Here is a 22,152-nt window from a genome sequence, read left to right as displayed (position 1 = left end):
TGTGAGAAACAGGAAGAGGGTATAGAGGATCACTGCTGGTGATGGGAACTGAGAGCAGTTCCAGGGCCATTTGCAGAACAGATGGAAAGACATGGATGTGGTCAATCATCAGTCATCAGTCAGTTTCTTTCCACTTGTTTTGGTGAGGTTCACAGTCATCAAGATACTAAGAATGATTAAACCTTTCACATAAAAACTTACATGTAGCGACATGAGCTAAATCTGACATCACACACCAGCTAAATATTCAACTTCCTTCCTTAGAGTCAAAGGTAACAACCAACCAACGTCAACAACCACTTGTCCCAGGGTGTAAGGCCGAAGTGGGAGGGGACACACCCAGATGGGACGCCAGTCTGTCACAAAACACCCCAAACAGGGCTCGAACCCCAGATCCGCCACAGAGCAGGCACTGGCCAAACCCAGCGCACAAAGGTAACAAGTCCAAGTTTTTCAGTGGACCCAAAATAAGATGCACTCAGACCTCAACATGGCTCTGCTTCTTGATATAAAGAGCAGGTTGATCTGAAGAAGCAAGGTTGAAACTTGGTGGCTCAGCAGGTAGAGCTGGTGTCTCATAGCTCCAGATCTATGACTTTAAAGTTCCTCTCTCAGCCTCATAGCCTATGCTTCCAGAACAGGCTCTGGACCACCAGGACTCAGCACCGGAAAAAGGTGAATGGTTTGAAATATTTCTCACTGAACTGTCTGTCATCAGATGGTATGAATATGTAAACCCTACTCTAGGGTGTTAGGAATGAAAAGGGAAGAACCTTTTAGTTGTGTTTTTATGGAATTTTAAATGAAATTGATGAATGTGATATTTACAGGACCTCTCAATTGTACCCTTTATCTCCTCATTGGCTGATGCCCAAAGTTCAGGTCTGAATACCATCATGACATTGTGTGCCTGCATCCAGAACTGCTCACTATTCACTCTGTTGTACATCACTGTGTAGAAAAGACTGCTAAATGGATAAATACAAATGGAAATATGATGAAATCATTCATTCTCAGTCATTCTACAAGATGGAGCCTTAGTGACACTATTTGCTGTGGTTTATTTCTAGTTATAGTGTTGGCAATATTAGCATCTATACATCTAACCATTGCACGGAATGTCTGTGAAGATTCTCAATTATCCAGGTCACAGTATACCTAAAAACAAAGCTAACACACACTTTCTGAACCGCTTGTCCCATACGGGGTCACGAGGAACCGGAGCCTAACCCAGCGACTCAGGGCGTAAGGCCAGAGGGGGAGGGGACACACCCAGGATGGAACGCCAGTCCGTCACAAGGCACCCCAAGCAGGATTCGAACCCCAGACCCACCGGAGAGCAGGACCCGCTCCAACCCACTGTGTCCCCCTCTAAAGCTAAAACAAAGAGTCTGAAGTTTCTGGCCATTAATGGGTACCACTAATGGTGATAACAGGATACCACCCAGGTTAATTTGAACAACATCCTCTAATTACAGGTGATCGTTGGTTCGTTAACAGACCCCAGTCATGTGAGTCTCAAGCTGGCTCCACCCACAGATGTTCCAAGTTAAAAACCTAAACTTCTCACCAGTCTTTTAGAACTGAAGGAGCCACTTGGATGAGTGGTGAAACATTTTCAAGAAAACTTATGCAAGTCTGGTTGCCTTTGTTTTTAGATACATTGCACGAAATATTACCTCCTTTGAAGATTCACATTATTAAAACTTTTACTTTTAATGTGAAACTTTTGCCAATTTGAGTTCCTGAAATTGTAAGTAAAATATAAACATTCCCATGTATTCATAAATTGATTTACATGCATTGTGCACATGCATAAAAATTTGGCCATAACTGCTGTATGGGGATTCATTTTTCAAAAGCTTTTATACTTCTTTTTCCCCCCAAAATTTCATATGATTATGACTGGTAGGCAGTTTCCTATTCTGTATAAAAATCTTAATGACAAATGATATATATAAAAAGAATGTCTGAGTCACATGCTTTCAAATTTGAAACGTGAAGAAGGGAAATGTCTGTATATGTTAATTAATTACAGAAGACAAAGCATTACTTCATATCAAACTTTATTTCACCTTTGGGTGTATTGAGGGCTGGCTTGGAACCAGATCAACACAAGTGTTTCAGACATGAGAATCAAAAGGCCAAAGGACACTCTGCAGACACACACAAAGTAAAATACTGGTAAAAGGTTCTCTGCTGCACAGCTAGGTGGTTGAAAGAGGTGGCATCTTTCATATGTGTTTCTGTTCAGCCAACGCAGCCACAATAATATTTAGTGCCACTCAAATGTATTATCATATTCTATATATAGATAGATATAATATATATATCTAGTTTTTTAACCTACTGGTCACTGAAATAGGACCTTCAAACATAAGATGAGGATTCATCTGAAATTCACCAGGGGAAACAAAAAAAAAAAAAAAAAAGATGTTAAAAAAAGGCCTGAGAAGTTCCATTTAAATGTAAACTTAATGAAAGGCTATTAGTGATTATCTTCTGTTATTACAATGCTGGAGTGAATAATTCCCAAACCATGACACATGATCTATATATAATGCACAAGTTAAATCACACGTATAAATTGTGACTGAGAGGGCTCTGGTCCGATGAGCCAATGGGCCAATACCAAATTCTCAGGGATACTGTAGCTGATAGGTTAGGATTACAGATTAAGGGTTGAGGTCAGCCCAACTGCCCCAAACAGCTGGAGAGACTCACCCCACCCTACCCCTGACCTTTACTCACTGACAGTGATCCTAAGTCTTTCAGGCAGTTGGAAACACCTCCTCAGTGTGACCCTCCTCCCTCCAGCCCATGATTCAGGGAAAGAGCCTAATGATGGAGCACACTGGTTTCTACAATCTCAGGTGACATCCCATCAAAAGAGGTGACTGCTAGCATTTGTATTAAGCCCCTAATTTTTTGTGATTGAAAAATGCACAATAAAAACTATGGTTGTTGGTAACTTCATGGCACACAATGTGTGTGTGTGTGTGTGTGTGTGTGTGTGTGTGTATATATAATACACACACATATAAACCAGCATCTGAGAACCTCAGTCACAATTGCATTGCAAGAGTCTGCTCTGCAGCACAGCTTGGCAAACCAATAAAGTGAAATTATATATTGATACGAGCTTGTTGTACCTTCAGTCCATCACTCACACTACTTTTATAGCAACAGGAATTGGTCCTGTGCCCTTTGACCAAGACCTGACTCTGAGAAAAGTTCATCTTTATCAGACACATACCATGTTCTCCCAGAAGACTGGCAGTTGCTCTGCTGCCTGCTTATGGATTATGGATTTCACAGCTGCCACACCCATAACCCAGAGCCAGGCACAAATGACTGTTAAAAACTGTCTCAAAAAGTGCCTGCCCCCAAATGCATAATCTACACTATTGATTTTAATGATCCATCTGTAGCTATATTTGAGCTTCAGTACAACATGGTTTCCAATGTAAAACTTCATACACAGTCAACCACAGAGCTTCCAATCCCATGACTCACAGCGCAGGTAAGTGCCACTCATTACGCAGTAGTCCTGCACCACGGCATGTACCTCAGCAGTGAGAACTCCTTTGCATAAAAAACAGGGAGTGTTAAGTCCAGAAGTTAGAATTGATCACTTCTCAAAGAATAACTAGAACTCCAGCACGTTATAATCAATGGTCAACCTTCCACTCATTAGCATTTCAGTTTGTTCCACCTTTCCATCCCACGTCAAGGTGATGGCCTCACCACCTCCAGGAACGAGTTCTCAGGGAGGCAGAGGTCAAGTCCCATCAGGGTCTCAGTCCTCATACCGCACCTCTGCCCTGAGCTGCTGAGTCACATAACTGAGCAGCGCTGCCATCACCTGCTGCTGCAGGGAGGCATTGCCCATGACCAGCGCGATGAGCTGCGCCGCGTCCATCCAGTCGAGCGAGCCCAGGACCACCATGATATCATCGTACAGCTTCTTTTGCTCCTGTGGTGGAAGCTCCATGATGATCTGAGGAAGTGGTCTGAACTGACCAGTCGTCATCCAGCACCCAAGCAGACCCCCGACCGCACCACCTAGCAGAGAATACAGGAACAGGAAGAGAGACCTCAGTGACAGTGTGAAGAAAGGGAACTTAAAAAAGTCCCCTTTGACATGGTCTCCAGGTCTGTGTAATCGGCTGCTTGACACAATAATACACAGAGGCGTAGTGTTTAGAACCATCTCCATCCAACTAAGGACCCAGCTTTGAACTCCAGCTCTCACTGTAGAACCGCTGTCAGACAAATAAGTAACAAAAATAAAAATAATAAATACAACAATCACAACCTGCACAGACATTTCATTCAGGATTTTGATTGTCTTTTTTTAAAATTCTCACATGCTTTTTCTTCCACTAGAGCAGGGTTTGTTAGTACTCACTGCCAGAAGGCACCATGTACTCTACACTGGCTCTCGATCCCTATGAGATCTTAGTTTGAGGGTTTTGGCTGAACTCATATTTTATCTTTTTATTAACACAAAGTTTTTATAAGAAACTGGATTTCAGGGTTTAAAAGGAGAACATGAGAGGCGTCATTATGTTTTAGCAGATTACACACACACAGTCTGAACCACTTGTCGCCATACGGGGTCACGGGGAGCCAGAGCCTAACCTGGCAACACAGGGCATAAGGCTGGAGGGGGAGGGGACACACCCAGGACGGGACGCCAGTCCGCCGCAAGGCACCCCAAGCGGGACTCGAACCCCAGACCCATCGGAGAGCAGGACCCAGTTCAACCCACTGCGCCACCGCACCCCCCTGTTTTAGCAGATGATTTCAACCAAATTAATTAAGATGTGGACTGGAATCAGACAGACAACACAGAGGGATTTAAAGGTGGAAGACTAACAAACCGCACATTACAGATTGTACTGCGCCATCTGGTGTCTAGGCAGAAGATTACAATGGACCATTATTACATGCTGCAGCACTGATTCTGACACGTGATCTCTGACCGTTAACTCACCAACAGCTATGCCCGGAGGACCTCCCACCAGCCCTCCTGCAAAGGCGATGGCCCCAGCCATCAGAGCCCCTTTCCCAGAGTTCCTTACAGCGGCCTTCATCTCCTTACTCTCAGAGAGCCGACAGCAGAGCTGCATGACGTCATCAATTCGTGGTGTCATCCTGTCCGCAGGAGCAGGAGTATTAATATAGTTTAATAAACCACATTAATAAACTACAACAATAATCATAGGTTTTATTGCAATTACTAATCAGAAATAGAATAAGGAGGAGTTTTATTGACCAAGTGTGCTGATGCACACAAGGAATTTGCTGTGGTTCTAGATCCTTCCAGTATTTACAGATGATACAGAATTACCAAATACATAACATATTTACAGAGTATAAAAACAAGAGCATAAATGGTAGTATAAATACCAAAAAAATGTAAAAAAATAAGAAGTAAATTACAAAAAGTGGTTGGATCTTGTTGCACTGATAAGAGATTACAGAGGAGTGTTAACTGTTCATGAGAGTGATGGCTTGAGGGAAAAAACTGTTCTTGTATCTGTTCATTCTGGTGGACAGTGCTCTGTAACACCTGACAGAGGGGAGAAGTGTATAGAGTTTGTGCCCGGGGTGTGTGGGATCAATGTCGATTTTGCTTGCCCGCTTCCTCATTCTGGACTTGTACAAGACTGGAAAGGTAGGCAGGGGTGCACCAATGATCAGCTCAGCCGTCTTGATTGTCCTTTGTAGCTTATTTCTATCTGATTTGGTAGCTGAGCCAAACCAGACAGTTATAGCAAAGCACAGGACTGACTCAATGACAGCTGAGTAGAACTGGATCAGCAGGTCCTGTGGCAGGTTGAAGTTCTTCAGTTGGCAAAGGAAGTACATTCGCTGTTGGGCCTTTTTTACGATGGAGTCAATATAGGTGTTCCACTTCAGGTCCTGGGACCTGAAGGACTCCATGGCTGACACTGTGCAGTAACTGGCAGGCAGTTACAATACTAGTTGTTCACTACTAGTACTACTGCTTCAACTCATAACAGTAATAATGATAACAATAATAATGATCCGCTACACCCCAACCATACTGTTATGCTCCTCCACATCTGCCCGCTTGATGGTCCCACGTATGAAAGATAAAGCACGGAGGTTCTCGGTTCTGGCTCCGTTCTGGTGGAACGACCTCCCCCTCTCGCTCAGAACCGCTGAAACTCTGTCCACATTTAAAAAGGGTCTGAAAACTCACCTCTTCCAGACCCATGATCTCTTAAGTTCATGTGTGAGGTGTAAATGCTCGTGCACCAGAACTTTCTGATCATGCACGGATAAACCTATGCAGCTACTCCTGTAACGTACATAAATGTTTGTGCATCCAAAAAAAAAAAAAAACCACTAGGAAGGTGATCAAGAATCCTCAATATTCTGAGTTTTATGGAGCTACTCGTGTGATGAACATTCTTGGTGCAGCATATGGTGGAAAGAAACAAACTAACTGTATTTAAGAATCACACGTCTGCACTATGTCTCTTTCCTAATGTAATGCACAAATTGTATTTCTCTGAGATGTATGTCGCTTTGGAAAAAAACTGTCCGCTAAATGAATAAATGTAAATACGTATAATAATAATAATAATAATAATAATAATAATAGTTGCTAGACTTGAGCCAATAGCGCCATCTAGCAGTAAAACTGATGAATCCCACATCAGAGCACAATGATCACGGCCAAAAAAGAGGGTTTCTATTTTTACGTATCCGTTGCACCAGACAGGTGTCATTCACACACCCGTGTTCTGGATCCGTAACGACAATGTGGGAACACGTTTCGAATTGGAAGATCAAAGGCACGAAACGTCAAAAATCAACGTTAATCATTAACGCGCGGCACTGCAGCTGGATTACCGTGCCGTGCGTGACCGATCCTCCAGTTAGGCTAAAGACACTGTATTATAATGTTAAATGTTCTATTTCCAATAGCTTTAACTCGCTTGTTGGGAAGCTTGAGGCTGTGCTGTCTGACGGCACCCACGGTGTGCCATGTGACATGTCCGCGGTACAAAAAAATCGGGTGCGAGACGGGATCGCGTTCGGTGGGGTTCCTACCTTCGCTCTGGTCGCGGCAGAGGATCCTCGGGCCGCTCAGTGTTACAGTCAGTGCAACAATTTTCAGAAGCTTCTCGCTCACAGAGTTACAATATAACGGTTTTCAGTATTACGCCGGTGGTACCGGTCCAAAAAATCACTGTGTTACAAGGTTTCAGTTTCATCACACAGCCGCAAGGCTTCATGGGAGTTCAGCGCCCTCTTCCTGTTGTCGGCGTCACACCACAACACTCGAAGTGCAATATTTCATGATTTTATTTGATTATTATATGAAGCAGCTAAGTTAAAAATAGGACTAACTTAGACTGATGAGTATTTTAACCCGAACAGTGAGCTAAATCTTTAAACTATTTTGTAACATTTTTCATTTAGGAAGATGGAAGATTCTGTTTTCAAAGGAAGAGAATTCTTTAAATTAAAGAATTATTTATTTATTAAAGTTTAATAAAATATGAATAAAACATTATGTCACATGCTGAGGGTCGGGAGCTCCGCTCCGATGGGGAGGGGTCCGTCACGTGTTCAGTGCAGCGGGACACTTCGCGCTCAAAGTTTCGGTCTGATTATGGTGCGAAGGTCTTAAAGTGTCGCCTTTTGGGTAATAACTCACGCTGAACACACACACTGCGACACACACACCGGTGATATAACAGGAGATCCACTGTCCCCCCTCTCGGGAAGGAGGGGGGGCTTGACGTCACTAGGGTAGAAAAACACGGTGTTCATAAACAAGACCGAGTAGTACAGAGTGCGTAACAGCACATATTCAGACACACAGATAGACACTCAGCACCGCGGACTCCTCCTACAGGTACTTAATTAACTGTATATGTGTGTACTGTATACAAAAGGAATAACAAACTGTATTCGCATGTTTTGTGTTATCTTGTGTTTTTCAGCGCCCGTGTGTCTGTATGAGAGTTGGGTAAAAAAAAAAAGACACAGACAGGTGTGTTTATTTTGAGCAGTAAACCGGGACCAGCTCCTGATTGTGTGTTTGTCAGTTATTCCACTGGTGTTATTTGTGTGGTCCTGCAGCAATCCAGTGCCGAGTGTGTTCAGTGGAGGAGTTTGTGTGTCCGCAGCTCCCGTGCGTGCCCGCTGTTCTGAAACACACTTTGACACTGAAAAGTGAATGCGTAAAACTGCTGTCATTCGGCGGAAACAGGCTGCGGATAAGTCCTCTTCATATTTTTTTAAACACACAATGTTTACAACCGCTTGTCCAGAGCGCAGTCGCGGCGATCCGGAGCCTAACCCGGCAGCGCAGGGTCGGAGGGAGGAGGGGACACACCCAAGACAGGACGCCAGTCCACCGCAAAGCACCCCAAGCCCGCCACAGGGTGGGCTCCGGCCATCCCGCTGCCGCCATTTTTTTCTGTTTTTGCAAACAAAATACAGGGGGCACTCACAATTATCATCAGCCTACACAGTAACTTATCCATTGTGTCAGTGTAAGGTCTCAGTGGTCCGGAGCCCATCCCACAGGAACTGAGAGAAGCCAGTTCATCGGGCAATCACACAGGCACACAGACATCCGAAATTGTCTTTCGACTGACTGTGGGAAGAAACCTGAGCACCCGGAGGAAACCCGCGAAAACTCTACAGAGACTGGACCGGCGGGTAGCGGTCTGCAGGCAGACGGCGCTGCAGAGAGACAGTGCCAAGCGGACGAGGGCGGGTCTAAGCGCGTCTGGAAAAGCGGGCGTTTGAGTCACTTTTGGGACGGGGGTGGGGGTTCACGCGCACTCTGCGCCCTTCACGTGAACCCAGGTCGCGGCCGCCCTCCGAGATGTAACCGTTGCGCCGTTCAGCGGTACCGCAGTGCACACCGGGCTCACACTTACAGCCGCCTTGTCAGCGCCCAGGGGTTCTGCACCCGGCGCCCTTGTTGAGGGCACAGTCACACCGAAAGCAGCTCAGCGACACATTATGATATTTCACCTCTCGGTTTGGCAGCTTCCACCGAGATGATTAGACCAAATATAAATATCAGCTGCTGTTTCGTCTCTGATTTGCGGTTAAAGGCAAATGGTCAGTTTCTGTCTGATGATCTTCATCTTGTATGATTGTTTTCCGCAGATCACTTTGCACTCTGTATTTCCCTGTAGTTTCTATTGTATGTTCAGCTGCTTGTGTAAGGTGTGTACAGTGTAAATAAAGTGCAGCGTTTGCGGTGCGTAATATGCATTGAAAACATGTACTTTCACAGTTAATCATTGGCATCATTTCTGAGAACTACGAAAAATACTTGAAAAGGGTCTTCAAAGCTAAAATCTGCTTCTTTGCTGATAGCACTGCTCATAATAGAAACTGCCTTTAATAAAGTCCGTATTCATGAGTACATATTCAGTGTAACATTTTCTAAATTAGGGTTGGAATTTAAAGGGAGAGTTAAAAATACCCAAGAGGGGGAAAATGACCCTCCACCTATGTGTGTGTCAAGGTCTGCCAAAAATCTGCTGACGGCTGTGTGTCTCTGTGTGTGTCTGTATGTGTGTGTGGGAGAGAACACGGGAAAGACACACTAGTGGTTTCATGCCAAAGGTCCTCATGCACACATGTTCCTGCTCCTGGTATATTAATATTCGTCTCCATTAACATGCATCAGTGTGACTTCAGTATGCATTAACGACATGACTGCATTAAGTAATTATGATAATATAAATTCTGTTCCTTTGTGCATGAAGTTCAAGATACGCTATATAATAAATCTTATAGCCTTGACAAGCACCTTTGAAGACAAGCGCAAACCCTACATCCCCTTCTGTCTCTCCATGGTCTTCAAAGTGGAAGAGGTACAAGAAGAATGATTGGAAAGCTCCTCGCCCAGCTGCTCGGCAACAGTGACGAGAGAGACATGGTAGATGTTTACGATGGCGTGGATGAGAATGAAGGCTGCAGAGAGCTTTACGAGTTCGAGGATGGAGAATGGGTCATCATCGATATTAATGGTAAGTTAATGAATCGGTTGTGAAACACTACATTGTCCGGCAATGTATAACATCCCAAACACTGAGGGAGATGTACGCAATGATGTTTCCATCTGCAGTCAAAAAGTGACATTAGGAAATTTGCCATTATATTCCTAATAAGAAGCTGGTTGAAATGAGCCCTTACAGTGAATTTTGATTTTCTAAGCCTGAGGTGTTCAAAAGGTGAACTTACTGTAAAGTGACTGACTGTGTACAGAGAATCATGGGATGGCCATGCCGGAGATGGACCCGCTGGAAAACCTGTTGATCGAGCACCCCAGCATGTCCGTCTACAAACTGCGATGCCGGAAGAGTCAGGAAGAAGAAGTGAACATGGAGCAAGAGGAGCAGGAGGCAGAGGAGGAAGAGAGGGAAAAAGGCTCTGCAAGGTCAAATGGCTGAAGGGGGAGGTCATATACAGTAAACAGCTGCACTACAACAGCACACAGATTTTCCATAGAGAATTACTGTGTCATTCTCTTACGTGGGTCGAGGTACACTTTACAGAGGTCACTCTTTACCCTGCCAACAGGGTGAGCAACTTGAGACTTTTGACAAGTTCCTCCAGTAGGGGGCATGAAAAGGCTTTGGAAGGATGACTGTGAGGGGATGAGATGCTTCACACATCTAATTCCAAAAGGGGAAAGCTGAGACTATTCCTGCGTGCCTCTGTCCCCCATCACTGTCACTATGGGAACGCTGCTGTGTGCATTGCTGTGATTATCATTTGTGTCTGACAGCTTACTGTTGCCCCCTGCAGGTCTCTACCATCCAGACGCCTAATTCCCTGGAGGATGACAGTCTGGGCCAGCACTTTTGGGTACGACTGTCGCGTCTTGTCCTTGCAGGGATCCCGGGCAAAGACCGAGCGCAGAAAGCTGACGCACGGTGCCCTCCGAAGGCGGAACTTGGCCAAGATGCGCTTCTCAATGGCAGAGCAGCGCTACGGCCACTTCAAGCAGCCCCGCCAGCGCATGTACAACTTCTAAACGCCACTTGCCTCATCCGTGAGAATGCCTGTGACCTCTCTGGCAATGGAGCCCTTTCTCAAGTGTCTTAGGATGTAATAATGTTGAACTTGTAAGTAGGGACCCTACAGAACCCTAAGGAAGCAGCATGCAAATGATAGATTTACCTGTTCATTCATCAAGTGCAAAGCAAAACCTAACATGTCTGAGTCGAGACCGGTATGTGCATGTGTGTGTCAGAACGGCGACACCCTAACGGCAAACATTCCCGTGCTGGCAGTTTGCTTATGATGACAACGATGGAGAATATGTGCATATATTTTGACGTATATACTTCAAAAACAGTGGATATGTTGACGTGCCGATCACTAATCAAGCACAGATGTGTGGAAATTCTAGTTGAGTTTTTGAAAAAATTATCTCCATATAGAGGTATGCTAAACTATAGTATTATGATAAAGTATACAGTACCTATGGCTATTGACACCTGATATTCGTAATGGTTGTGGTTTTATAAGACGGTCTACTATGCATATTCACATATTTTGCTCCTTTCTGTTTGGAAAATTGTTTACTGTGTCAGCTCTGACATAATTTTTATTTGTAATTCACAAGCACAAAAGACGGTTGAATTCACCACTGTACGTTTACATGTACTGCCTCATCTTATTCTTCCTTTGCTGTCAGGGCTGAAATTAACTGTATTTGTGTGTAACAAGTAGAACAGAAACATGTACATATTACTGTAATTTTTTTTTGTATTATAAAAACATGTATTTTATACATCTTTAAAAAAATTAAAAACAACAAGAAGCAGGTGTTGCAGACTTCTGTTTTAAATGAATAACCAAAGGTGATAATAAACCCAAAAATGTTATGAATTTTCCCAGAATACAACAAAAAACATTCATTTAAACTAACGATTTTGTAATTTATTCTATCTGCAAGTGACATTTGGATTCTTGCTTTCCAAAGACCACGACTGTGCTCAGGCATCCCTCCCATTGAGCAGCCACCTCTCCTCCTATACACACACTTGGTCTATAAGCGTATCATCATTACACCAGAGAGAAAAAAACATATCAGTTTAATTGCCAGGTACGTTTGCACACGTAAGAAATTTGAAGTGGTGGATGTTCATTTAAATATACTCAACACAGAGAACATACATGACATTGGAAGAGAAACAATAACATCAGAAAGTTTGAAGTACAGTACAATAAATAAGCAATACACAAACAGCACAATTAATTATAGTGGTGCATGGGAGCATACCTAAATGATAAGAGCTTACAGGTGGAAGCGGTAGGAACATTAAATGCAGTGACATTTTAATAAACCTTTTTTAGGTCATATACTGTGATACCAGTGCAAAGTCCCAGTTGCATTGTTAGTCCATTCTGTTAGTCTTAACACCTATTCAAGTGTGGTATGGATTATATGTACATTTCAGAAGATGATAAGATGATGTTTGAAGGGAAAAGCTATTTTTGTGCACTTGGATTATGATGTCATGTGGTTAGAGCTGCTGCCTTTGGATCCGAAGGCTACAGGTTTAAATCTCACCTCTATCTGTAGCACCCTTAAGCAAGGCACTAACCCTAAAAATGCTCCTGTAAAACTACCCAGCTGTATAAATGGGTAAATAATTGTAAGCTGCTTTGGGGAAAAGTGTCAGTTAAATGAATAAATGTGGCTTGTACACCACCTGCATCTCCCTTCTGGTTATGTTCCTCTTTTGTCAGGTCACACTTCCTTTTTCATCAGGAATTCAATTTCCTCGACAAAGATGACCCATGATTCAATCCAGGCACACAAGTACAATGCATTATATTGCAATGGATGATGCAAGAACCACAGCTTGAGTGGCAAAGTTATGCATAAGAGTGAATGGACCAGCTGTTTAGCCACTCATAACTTGTTTTATTTATTTATTTTTAATATGCCTTCTTAACAGAGGTTCAGCTGTAATGGACTTCTGGGGTCAGGGGTTCTGAGCCATGAACAAAATAACAGTCTTACAAAAATTATATGTGAATTGACAATGGCACCAGAATCTGAAATAATGGAGGAAATGTGTGTGTTCCTTGAGGAACTTAAGAGGGAGGCACTACGAGAAATTCAACGCATGACTCTTTATTGCTACATATATACAAGGATCAATTTTGCTCCAAGTCATACACTGCAAGACATACAGGCCTGGGCAGGAGAGTTAGTGCTGACTGAATGAAGAGAATCACCAGTAGCATGTCAGTAACTGTAATAACTGTAATAACTGTAATAGTACTACTGTTACTTCCAGTAACAGTGGCAGCTGCAAGGTCAAATCAGAAAATATGGTCTATACTGCATACTTATAGAAGCACCTGCACTCATTGTTCTTGTTGTTTTGCACATTGCACTGTGTTCCTTTGCTATTTATTGCTTGAACACTTTTCATATTGTATATTGTCACTGTGCTGTGTCTGCCATGTTTAGCACGAAAGCATAACCAACTCCTGTATGTTTTACATACTGGTAATAAAATGTTCTGAGATCTGAAATCTGTGCTTAAAATGAGGTTGCACAGGAGACTGAAACCAGTAACCACTGAAGGGGAAAAGGAAACAAACATCCTCTGACATGTGTTGGGCGCCAGACAGGTTACACCCTGGGCAGGACAAAAAGAGCAACTGAGAGTTACTAGGTCACCTTGAAGTGTAAATCACTGGATGGTGGGAGGAAACCAGAACAGCTAGAGGAAACCCACAGGAATGGGGGAGAGCTCATAAATACAGCATGGACAGGGCCGGGGTTCCATGTTAGTGTCACACTGCAGTGTGATCCACTGTGCAACTTTGGGGGGGGGGAGATTGTACAAGAACATTTACACAGAATAACCAAACCTAACCGGGGGGAGTATATAAATAATAAAATTAAATAAGTAAACAATTCAGTAAGCAAGCAAGTTATTAAGTAAATAAAAATAAACAAACTGAGTCCAATAACCTTGTATATCAAATAAAAACCTTGAAAATATTACAATAACTTACCATCTTAATGGCTTTCTGATTAGTACACTGTTTAATAGCCTTTTGTACTGTTCAGAATCTTTAAGAAAAACAGAAAAGATTTTTTTTTTTGCAAAATTGAACATGTTTATTGTATTTGCCTTACATGATTCTTAAACTGAAAATATATTCTTGATTCCTGTTGCTTCTATCATAATGAAAGAATTCAAACAGTACACTATTATAAAGCAAATCAACATCCCATCAGCTCATCAATGAATTTAAGAGACATGTCTGTAGGTAAATATCGACTGACTTTTCCAGCTGAACTTAACAAGTCTTTAGGCAAACACAGCAAGGCACTTTGCTCCTGGTGTATAAATCATCAATGGGTAACTCTAAATAGCTTAACAGTGTGAAAGTCGGGTAAAAAGTCGCTCAGGAAAAAAGTGTCAGCTATTGAAAATCATATCATAAATGTGTTGTATTCAACTGTATTGTGTCCAGAGCCTAATAAATTCAGAAAAATTATACAGTTATCGAAGTTTATCCAGCAATATTATTAGCAACTAAGAGTAAGCTATATAAATCACATTAATAAATGTAATAAATCTCAATATGTAAAAAGTCAGTATTTTTAACTTTAAATGTTATCGTCGAAATAAAAGTAAAAGGATGGGACGTAGGATCACGTGACGGGTCAAAGTTCACATTCCGCGGATAATTTATCTACTTATTATTAGTTAAATGTCACCTTGAAGGCGTGAGATATGTTTCGCACTGATACCGTATGCCTACGGGACCAAAACAGAAACGTATTAACATTATTAAAACTATTTTGTATCAGGAAAAGAGCGATACGAGGTCCCGCCAGACGCCGTCCTGGTTCAACGTCACTTTCGCGGCATAGTCCCTTTTTGAAAAAATATTCACAATTTCTCAGTTTCTCGGATATGACAACCAAAACGGCCGAAAATAAATAACTGGCGCTCTTCATTTTCATTATTTCACACAACGCGGGGTGCATATTGCCCGTGATTTTTGCAAAAACCCTGCTTTTGTTTACCTCTCGCGGGTTTGAGCCACGCGGGTTTTTTGAGCTTCCGGGTGCAGCCCCGCTCTCTCTCAGCCACGCCTTCTCGTTCACGCCCACCAATTTTGCCGGCAATACTTTCAAAACTGAAGTGTTAAAAGCAGAGACAGTGGGCGCAATGACCTTCTATAGTACAGTCAAACAAAACGCTAACCTTATTTTTATATAGAAGACGTTGAATAGAGACCAACTAGCGCACTGTTCGCCTGGGAGAAAGCGTTTTTAACTTGCCGCACGGACACGCCCCCTGCCCCCCACACAGCGCCCAGAGGCTGCGCTGTTTATAAGCGGAGGCGACGGAGCGCTCGCGCCAGCTGAGACCCGCCAGAAATTTGCAAGGAGCTCGGAGTTCGGACCCGCCGGTGCCATCCCATCCCCAGGCCCGGAGCTCCACACCCCAGCGCTAAAATGAAGCCTTAAACCCAGAAAGCCGGCGCGTCTGGGCACACTTTCGCACTTTTATTGAGTTTTCCAGGGCTGCGTTTCCTGAGGTGGGTTAGGAAGTGGATCATGGGTAGTTAACAGGCTTCCACGCCGGCCAGCTGGTTTGGGGTGTGCTTTTAAAAAGTGAATTGTGGCCGAAGAGATGGTTAAAACTACCGAGTGGGGAAAAGCGCACGACCGATTTGGTGTGGTGTTTTCGCTGCTCGCACCTCACTTCTTAGTGTTACCCTTACGATGTTTTACATCGTTACATGTAGTAGTGTGTGTTCCACCGCCGTGTTCCAAGTGACTGTTACAGAGTGTTGCACCGCGTTCCTCCGTGCGATACTTGGATCCAGTGTGTTACTGTTACAAGTAACCGTCAAAATGATCTGATCGGCTCGCTCCGGGAGCTCAACCCCCCTCCGCTCGGCCATTTTCTGCGATGTGCGGCCGCTTCCTCCGCAAAATGCTCCTTTTACCCACGAGCTCCGTGCTCTGCAGCCACCCGATCTCTCGGGTTGTCGAACACACTGCTGCCCCTTTGTGTGATCGCGCTGCTTGAGGGAACGGCCCGCTCTTTCCTCGCTTTCCCGGCCTTTGTGATGGGGGTTGGGGGTCCGGGGGGGTCTGGTATAAACGAACATAACATATGGTCCGATTCTCAAAGCTGTTCCTTCTATTTTAGGGTAACTCGCGCGTCCAGAAGGCCCTTCTGTCGGACAGCATGCCTAGGAAAGGGTATGTATATACCCCTTTAAGACCCACTTTTCTTTGCCTAAAAGGAAGTTTGTGACCAGTTAGGCTGTGTCCCTGCCAGTTTATCACACAAGTATGTAATCCTGCCTCTAAGTCTGGGTTCGATCTCCCTCTTCTTTCATATCAGGACCCAAACGGAACCAAACACAGGCCTGATCCAACAGGTGTCCAGAGGGACCACACGCTCCAGGAAAAGGAAGGCAGATGTTGCTGTTGTGAGTACACACATGGTGCCTCGTGTGGCCTGCGCTGAGTCCCAGTGTTTCAGATCAGAATGAAGATATGGTCTTTTGAAATGTGTTTTCACTGTCAAATTCACAGTATCTGCAAGATCCAGATGAAGAAATTGCTGAAATGACAAAGAAGAGACAGTGTGAATCTCAGGTGTGACTACTTGTATTTTCATCTTACTGTGGTCAAGATCAGCTTACTTAGTCACCAAACACAACTTTTAAGAAGTTGAGTAGTGCAGATGCTTACAGTATTGACTTTAACTGTGTAATGTAAGAATTGAATGTTCTACAGAGCAAACACTTGCACTGTGTGTTTGCAAGGCATAGCAGAGGGCTCGAATGGCTGTTTTTGCATTTAAGTGGGGTGACCCTCTTGCAGTGTCCTTCGCAGGCCTGCTGGGACCTGGCCACAAGCTCTTACCAGAGAATCTCCACCCCCGAACATGAGGTTGAGGAGCAAGTGGCTCGCGATGCTGCCCTGTTGCGCTTTGCACAGTACAACTTCACTGATCATTGCACACCGACCCGGAGTTCTCCGCTGCCTGTCCTCTGGTAATTGGGACCCCCTTCTGCCTTGGTTCTGATTTGATAAGTTTGATTCAATAAAATGCAGCCATTTGTTTATTTGTTTATATACAGCTTGTGTGTCGGTTACCACCATATTGTAGGTTCACATCCCTTAAGTAGCTGCTTGTAGAAGTGACATTCAAATTTCTGGCATTAATGTGTACCCATACCCTCAAGAAACCAGTTCAGCGAGTGTTCGAAAATGCTCATTAGTCATGATGAACTGGTTCTCACTGTGTTCACTTCCACCCTCTGAGGTGGACAGCTATATAGACCACTTGCCTTTACTGGTTGTCTTCACTGTACAACAGCTGGGCCAACAGAGATCACGTGTGGAACAATCTGCTCCAGAAGGACCAGTCATATATAAGGGACCGCCGCTTCATGGAGAGACATCCGAACCTGCAGCCCAAGATGAGGGCGATTCTGCTGGATTGGATGATGGAGGTAAACGGTCTCTGTAGCTGTGGCCCTTTGACCTCTAAGGTCCTGCACTCTCCGTTCCTGCAAATGAATACTGCATTTACAGGTAAATGGGGAAACAAATTGTGGGGATTCACCTCAACTCTCAAAAGTCCTTCTGTAATTGGCTCCTGGCTGGGAATGAGAGATCACATGTGGTACCCTATTCTCTGTGGGACACTGATTGGTCAGATGTTCTGATGCCTGTTTGACCACCCCTCAGGTGTGTGAGGTCTACAAGTTGCACAGGGAGACATTCTACCTGGCCCAGGACTACTTTGACCGCTTCATGGCAACACAGAGGAATATCCTGAAAACTACCCTGCAGCTCATCGGTATCTCTGCGCTCTTCATAGCTGCCAAGCTCGAGGTTGGTGAAGACCTGTCTGTGTTTTCGGTTCCTCTGTAAACAATTTGTTCAGAAACATCCCTTTTTGCTTTTAAATCAATCTCCTGATGAGCTGGGATTGGGGTTATGATGTCAGTATCTGAATCCACAGGAAATCTATCCACCCAAGGTGCATCAGTTTGCCTATGTCACAGATGGCGCCTGCACTGAAGATGAAATCCTCAGCATGGAGCTCATAATCATGAAGGTGGGCTGCTTGGTTTGCAGTGCAGGCAGTTTCTGACCTTGTCTTGCAGATCTGAAGGCCTCTTTCCAACCTGTGCCCACCTCACATGGTCTTTCCACAGGAGCTGAAATGGAGCCTGAACCCTATGACCCCTGTGTCCTGGCTCAATGTCTACATGCAGATGGCCTACCTGAGAGCTACAGGGGAGATGCTGGTACCCCAGTTCCCACAGGCCACATTTGTGCAGATTGCTGAGGTGAGATTACTGCCCCTCTGCCATCATGTTGAAGCTGTCAATTATGTTGTCCAAGATGTGACAATATGAAGTACTGTGCTGTTACTGAGAGTTCTATGTGTTGCATTCACTGGTTATTTGTTTTGGTCCAATCATGTGATATTGTGCAGTGAATGTTCTTAGGAGGACAGATTTCATCAGGTTGCTTGTCTCTCCTTTCCCCCACCCTTTTCAGCTCTTGGATGTGTGTGTTCTTGACATGGGGTGTCTGGACTTCTCCTATGGCATGCTGGCTGCCTCTGCCTTGTTCCACTTTTCTTCCCTGGAGCTTGTGGAGAGGGTCTCAGGTGCGGTGCTTCCTGTCACTTCAGTCGTACCCTTTTGGTGGACTGGATTCCACCCCCACACGGTGCCGTTTCTCTAGTTAGTGTGCCATTGCCTGTAGCCAGGGGCTTCATGTCAATACTTGTACTCATCCTGTTAACAAAACACATTTTACTTCACCTGTTCAATTTTGGATCATGTGGGAAAGACAAATGATTGAATATCCTTTAATGGGCAGGAAGGCAATGCAAACATTTATTCACAATTATATTTTTGCTTGCAGTGCAACGGCACTCTAAATTCACTGAGCAAATTTAAATCACTGAATATTATCTAAAATTAAGTACTACAATAAAAATTGTGTAAGTACTAAGTGTTTCCTTGAAAGAAATTACTCAAAATATCAGAGTTTTGTTTTTGACAAAATTTAGGTGCTTTGTAGCAACCATTCTGAAACAATTTGTTGGAAAACATTTTAATACTATTGTAATTTACATCATGCATCACCACTAGACAGGAATGAATGATTCTAGCTGTCCTTATACAAAAACTTGTCCAAATGACTGGACCCAGGCAGTCAGACAGCTGTCAAAATGAACCCCTCTAAACCAGAGTGGCCTGAGGGCCAAAGGGGTATGCCTGACTTTGCAATGGGTTCTCCCACATAGGGTACCAGTGGGCAGACGTGGAGCAATGTGTGAAGTGGATGGTCCCCTTTGCTATGTCCATTCGGGAGACTGGAAGTGCTCAGCTCAAGCTCTTCAAGGGAATATCTACAGATGACATGCACAACATACAGGTCCATGTGCAGTACCTGCAGCTGCTGGTGAGAATAGTCTTGTTGGCTCCACGCTGCTCTGGTGCAGTTTTCGTGTCTGTTTGCATGGGTCCAGACCCCTGCTTGTAGCAATTCTCACTTCTGCTGCTGCCCTTACAGGAGAGGGCACTCTCATACCAGCAGATGGATGTTGAGCAGACCCAGAGGTCCCCTGCGCCATCGGGCGTCCTCACTCCACCCCCCAGCAGCGAGAAACCAGAGTCCTCAGAACCCTGAGTGCTCAGTGAGCGATGGGGTCAGGACCCATGGCTAATTACAACCTTGAGAGGCATTATCCAAAAGCTGACTAAAAATCTTGTCATTGTGCCCAAGAATTACCGTTCGTTGTTTGGGTTTCGATTGACTCGAACTACCGTTTGGAGCAAATTATCTCAAAAGGTTTTTAATGGGAAGAACCAGAGTTGGACCACCTGCCAAATATCCAGAGCTGCACTGGCACTCTGATTGCTGCTAACAGTGGTGTGACCTGTGCGGTTGGGAGATGAGATGAACCAAGGTAGTGTGCATGTGCATTACAAGTCTTGCTAGAGACACTGCCAATGAGGGGGGGTCTAGCATCTGCATGGACCACTAACCAGCTACACCAGCAGGAAGACCTGGGATTTATAACTATGTAGGACCACTCAATGGGTCTATCAGTTTACCAGAAGTATATTTTAAAATGTTTGTTCATGAATGCTGCTACTTTTTGTGAATGGTTTTTAAATAAAATTGCTGTCATGGACAGTGTATGGTTTACAGGGTTGAGTGTCCCTTTCTTTATGGCTGAGACTGCTGTACACTGGCATAGTGTCCTGAATGTAGCAAAGGTCTACATGACAGGAAACCTGGAGTTGTATTCACTAGTTGCTGTTATCACCTTGTGCTGTAGTACTCTGAAGATATTCTGAGTTGTATAAAAATTACTCTGCTACATAAATGGGAAGATTGGTGTAAATAGCTTGGTCTACAAGTGTAAGTGTAAACTGTCCTAGGCAAATATGTTAAATTTGATCAGTAAGCCATTATTTACTTAAGGCATGCCTTGCTAACTGCTAGTACTCTGCAGGACTTCAACCACTAACCTACAGTTTACCTGTTTGACAGGCACTGTAGTGGTTAAGGATGCAATCATCTTGAACAAAAATTGCTTAAAGCATTTACAGTAAAAATGCAGCTGTATGAGTGGTTTCAGTAGTATTTTGTCTTGGGATAAATGTCAAAATTCAGTTTTTCTATGTAGCACCCTCCTATCTCCCAGGGGAGAATTTTACTTGAAAAAGGGTTAGGCTTATTTCACCAGCATCTATTGAAGATGAGGAGTCAGTGACTTTTTACATTTACAGGTATCTGATTACACATGAATGGGGTGCCTGTTCTTTATTAATGCAGTGGAACCAACACCCCTGACCTACACGGGCGGGAGCAGTCTGATCAGAGGATTTAACACAAAATGGTGTGTGGTCTTGCTGTATAATGGCTGTCGCTCACACTCGACACAGTGCCCTCTGCTTGCTGGGAGGCGTCGAGCAATGCAGGCCTGCACTCCACTAGATGTCAGTGCTGCCTTGGCTGTTGAGTGCCTGTCGTCACCGGCAACCATGATTTCCTTAACAGATGCTTCCGAGACCAGGGTAATCCATTATGTTAAAGTCGAGCGAGCACCGGGTACCTGGTGTCTTTGGCAGCTGGAGGAGGATGCGCATGCCACACCTCACGCTTTGCCTCTACGGGTGTGTGTGGCCATGGTTTTATTTAACTGCTCATAAATTACAGCTTTGACAATTTCTCTGGAAACGTTTACAGAAGTAAAATGTAATGTAACAGCATTAGTGTGTTGAATTTCAGAAAAAAAAGGGTGCCAAGATGGGCTCCTGGGGGGAATCTCTCATTGAACGTTTGGTCAGGACACTGCAAATTTCTTGGGTTTCTACAAATGAGCAACACTTTAGCCATGTGGCAGTTTGATACAGTTTTTAATGACTTATGGGTGGACTATTGTAGTACTGTATAAGCAGTGACATGGGAATGAAAAAGGGTCCCATACAAAGCAATCCACACCCCCCACCCCCATATCAACATGTCAGTGTGGTCTTTCTCGGAACGCCTCCTAGGCCATTCCCGGTGCAGGGCAGACTGTGCACTCTTTAAACACCCACAGAGTGGCTGGGGCGGGACTTTCCCTGAAAGGGCCATGAGGTGGGAGAAAGGCTGCAGGAGGAGTGGTGGAGCGGGGCAGCGGGCAGGCAGGTGGCAGCAGCGCGACAGCTGCTCCATGCTCCTCAATGGCCCCTTTGTTCCCCCAGCACAGACGGGAGGTGTTTGATGGAGTGTGGAGGTCCGTTAGCCTAGACACCGACCACCTCCACACGCGCACATGCACGTGCATGCACACACACACACAGAAACACCTGGGGCAGGAGATTACCGAGGGACAAAGGACACCTCAAACCCAGCATGTCCTTCCAGAATATGTGATTTAGGGAGAGGATTTTTTTAATGTACAAGTTACTTGAAGGACCTGAACCTCTAATCACTGCTCATAGCTCTAACTGCTATGCCACCTGCTGTCCTTTTACACTTATAACTTCCAACTTATAATTATTGATCAAACTGGATACTGTTTTATTAGGATAGGG

The 22,152-nt window shown here is 44.2% G+C and overlaps 3 protein-coding genes across 4 annotated transcripts; 2 read left to right on the top strand and 1 right to left on the bottom strand.

The window, feature by feature from the left end:
* Positions 1 to 2,058: 2,058 nt before the first annotated feature.
* LOC108937902 (protein C19orf12 homolog) lies at positions 2,059 to 7,281 on the bottom strand. Its single transcript, XM_018758119.2, has 3 exons — positions 7,093 to 7,281; positions 5,000 to 5,160; positions 2,059 to 4,065 (listed from the first exon to the last, which is right to left on the bottom strand). The coding sequence occupies exons 2-3, from the start codon at positions 5,157 to 5,159 to the stop codon at positions 3,800 to 3,802; spliced, it is 426 nt and encodes a 141-aa protein (XP_018613635.1). The 5' UTR covers position 5,160; positions 7,093 to 7,281; the 3' UTR covers positions 2,059 to 3,799.
* Positions 7,282 to 7,780: 499 nt separating this feature from the next.
* Positions 7,781 to 12,630, top strand: LOC108937815 (tumor protein p53-inducible nuclear protein 2). The gene is made up of 4 exons (XM_018757983.2): positions 7,781 to 7,903; positions 9,883 to 10,046; positions 10,285 to 10,456; positions 10,828 to 12,630. Exons 2-4 carry the CDS (start codon positions 9,902 to 9,904, stop codon positions 11,054 to 11,056), a joined length of 546 nt encoding a protein of 181 aa, XP_018613499.1. The 5' UTR covers positions 7,781 to 7,903; positions 9,883 to 9,901; the 3' UTR covers positions 11,057 to 12,630.
* Positions 12,631 to 15,412: 2,782 nt separating this feature from the next.
* ccne1 (cyclin E1) lies at positions 15,413 to 20,272 on the top strand. Of its 2 annotated transcripts, none has more exons than XM_018758132.2 (12): positions 15,413 to 15,609; positions 16,230 to 16,282; positions 16,428 to 16,515; positions 16,622 to 16,684; positions 16,925 to 17,085; positions 17,412 to 17,547; positions 17,786 to 17,932; positions 18,063 to 18,158; positions 18,259 to 18,393; positions 18,608 to 18,719; positions 19,365 to 19,522; positions 19,634 to 20,272. In XM_018758132.2, exons 2-12 carry the CDS (start codon positions 16,269 to 16,271, stop codon positions 19,748 to 19,750), a joined length of 1,227 nt encoding a protein of 408 aa, XP_018613648.1. In that variant the 5' UTR covers positions 15,413 to 15,609; positions 16,230 to 16,268; the 3' UTR covers positions 19,751 to 20,272. The 2 variants fall into 2 exon arrangements, with proteins under 2 accessions (XP_018613648.1, XP_018613647.1); XM_018758131.2 differs by having other exon boundaries at positions 16,913 to 17,085.
* The last annotated feature ends 1,880 nt before the right edge of the window (positions 20,273 to 22,152 follow it).

The sequence above is a fragment of the Scleropages formosus genome, chromosome 1 (genome assembly GCF_900964775.1).
Source record: "Scleropages formosus chromosome 1, fSclFor1.1, whole genome shotgun sequence".
In the NCBI taxonomy this organism is placed as follows: domain Eukaryota; kingdom Metazoa; phylum Chordata; class Actinopteri; order Osteoglossiformes; family Osteoglossidae; genus Scleropages; species Scleropages formosus.
This window is presented reverse-complemented; position numbering and strand designations above follow the sequence as displayed.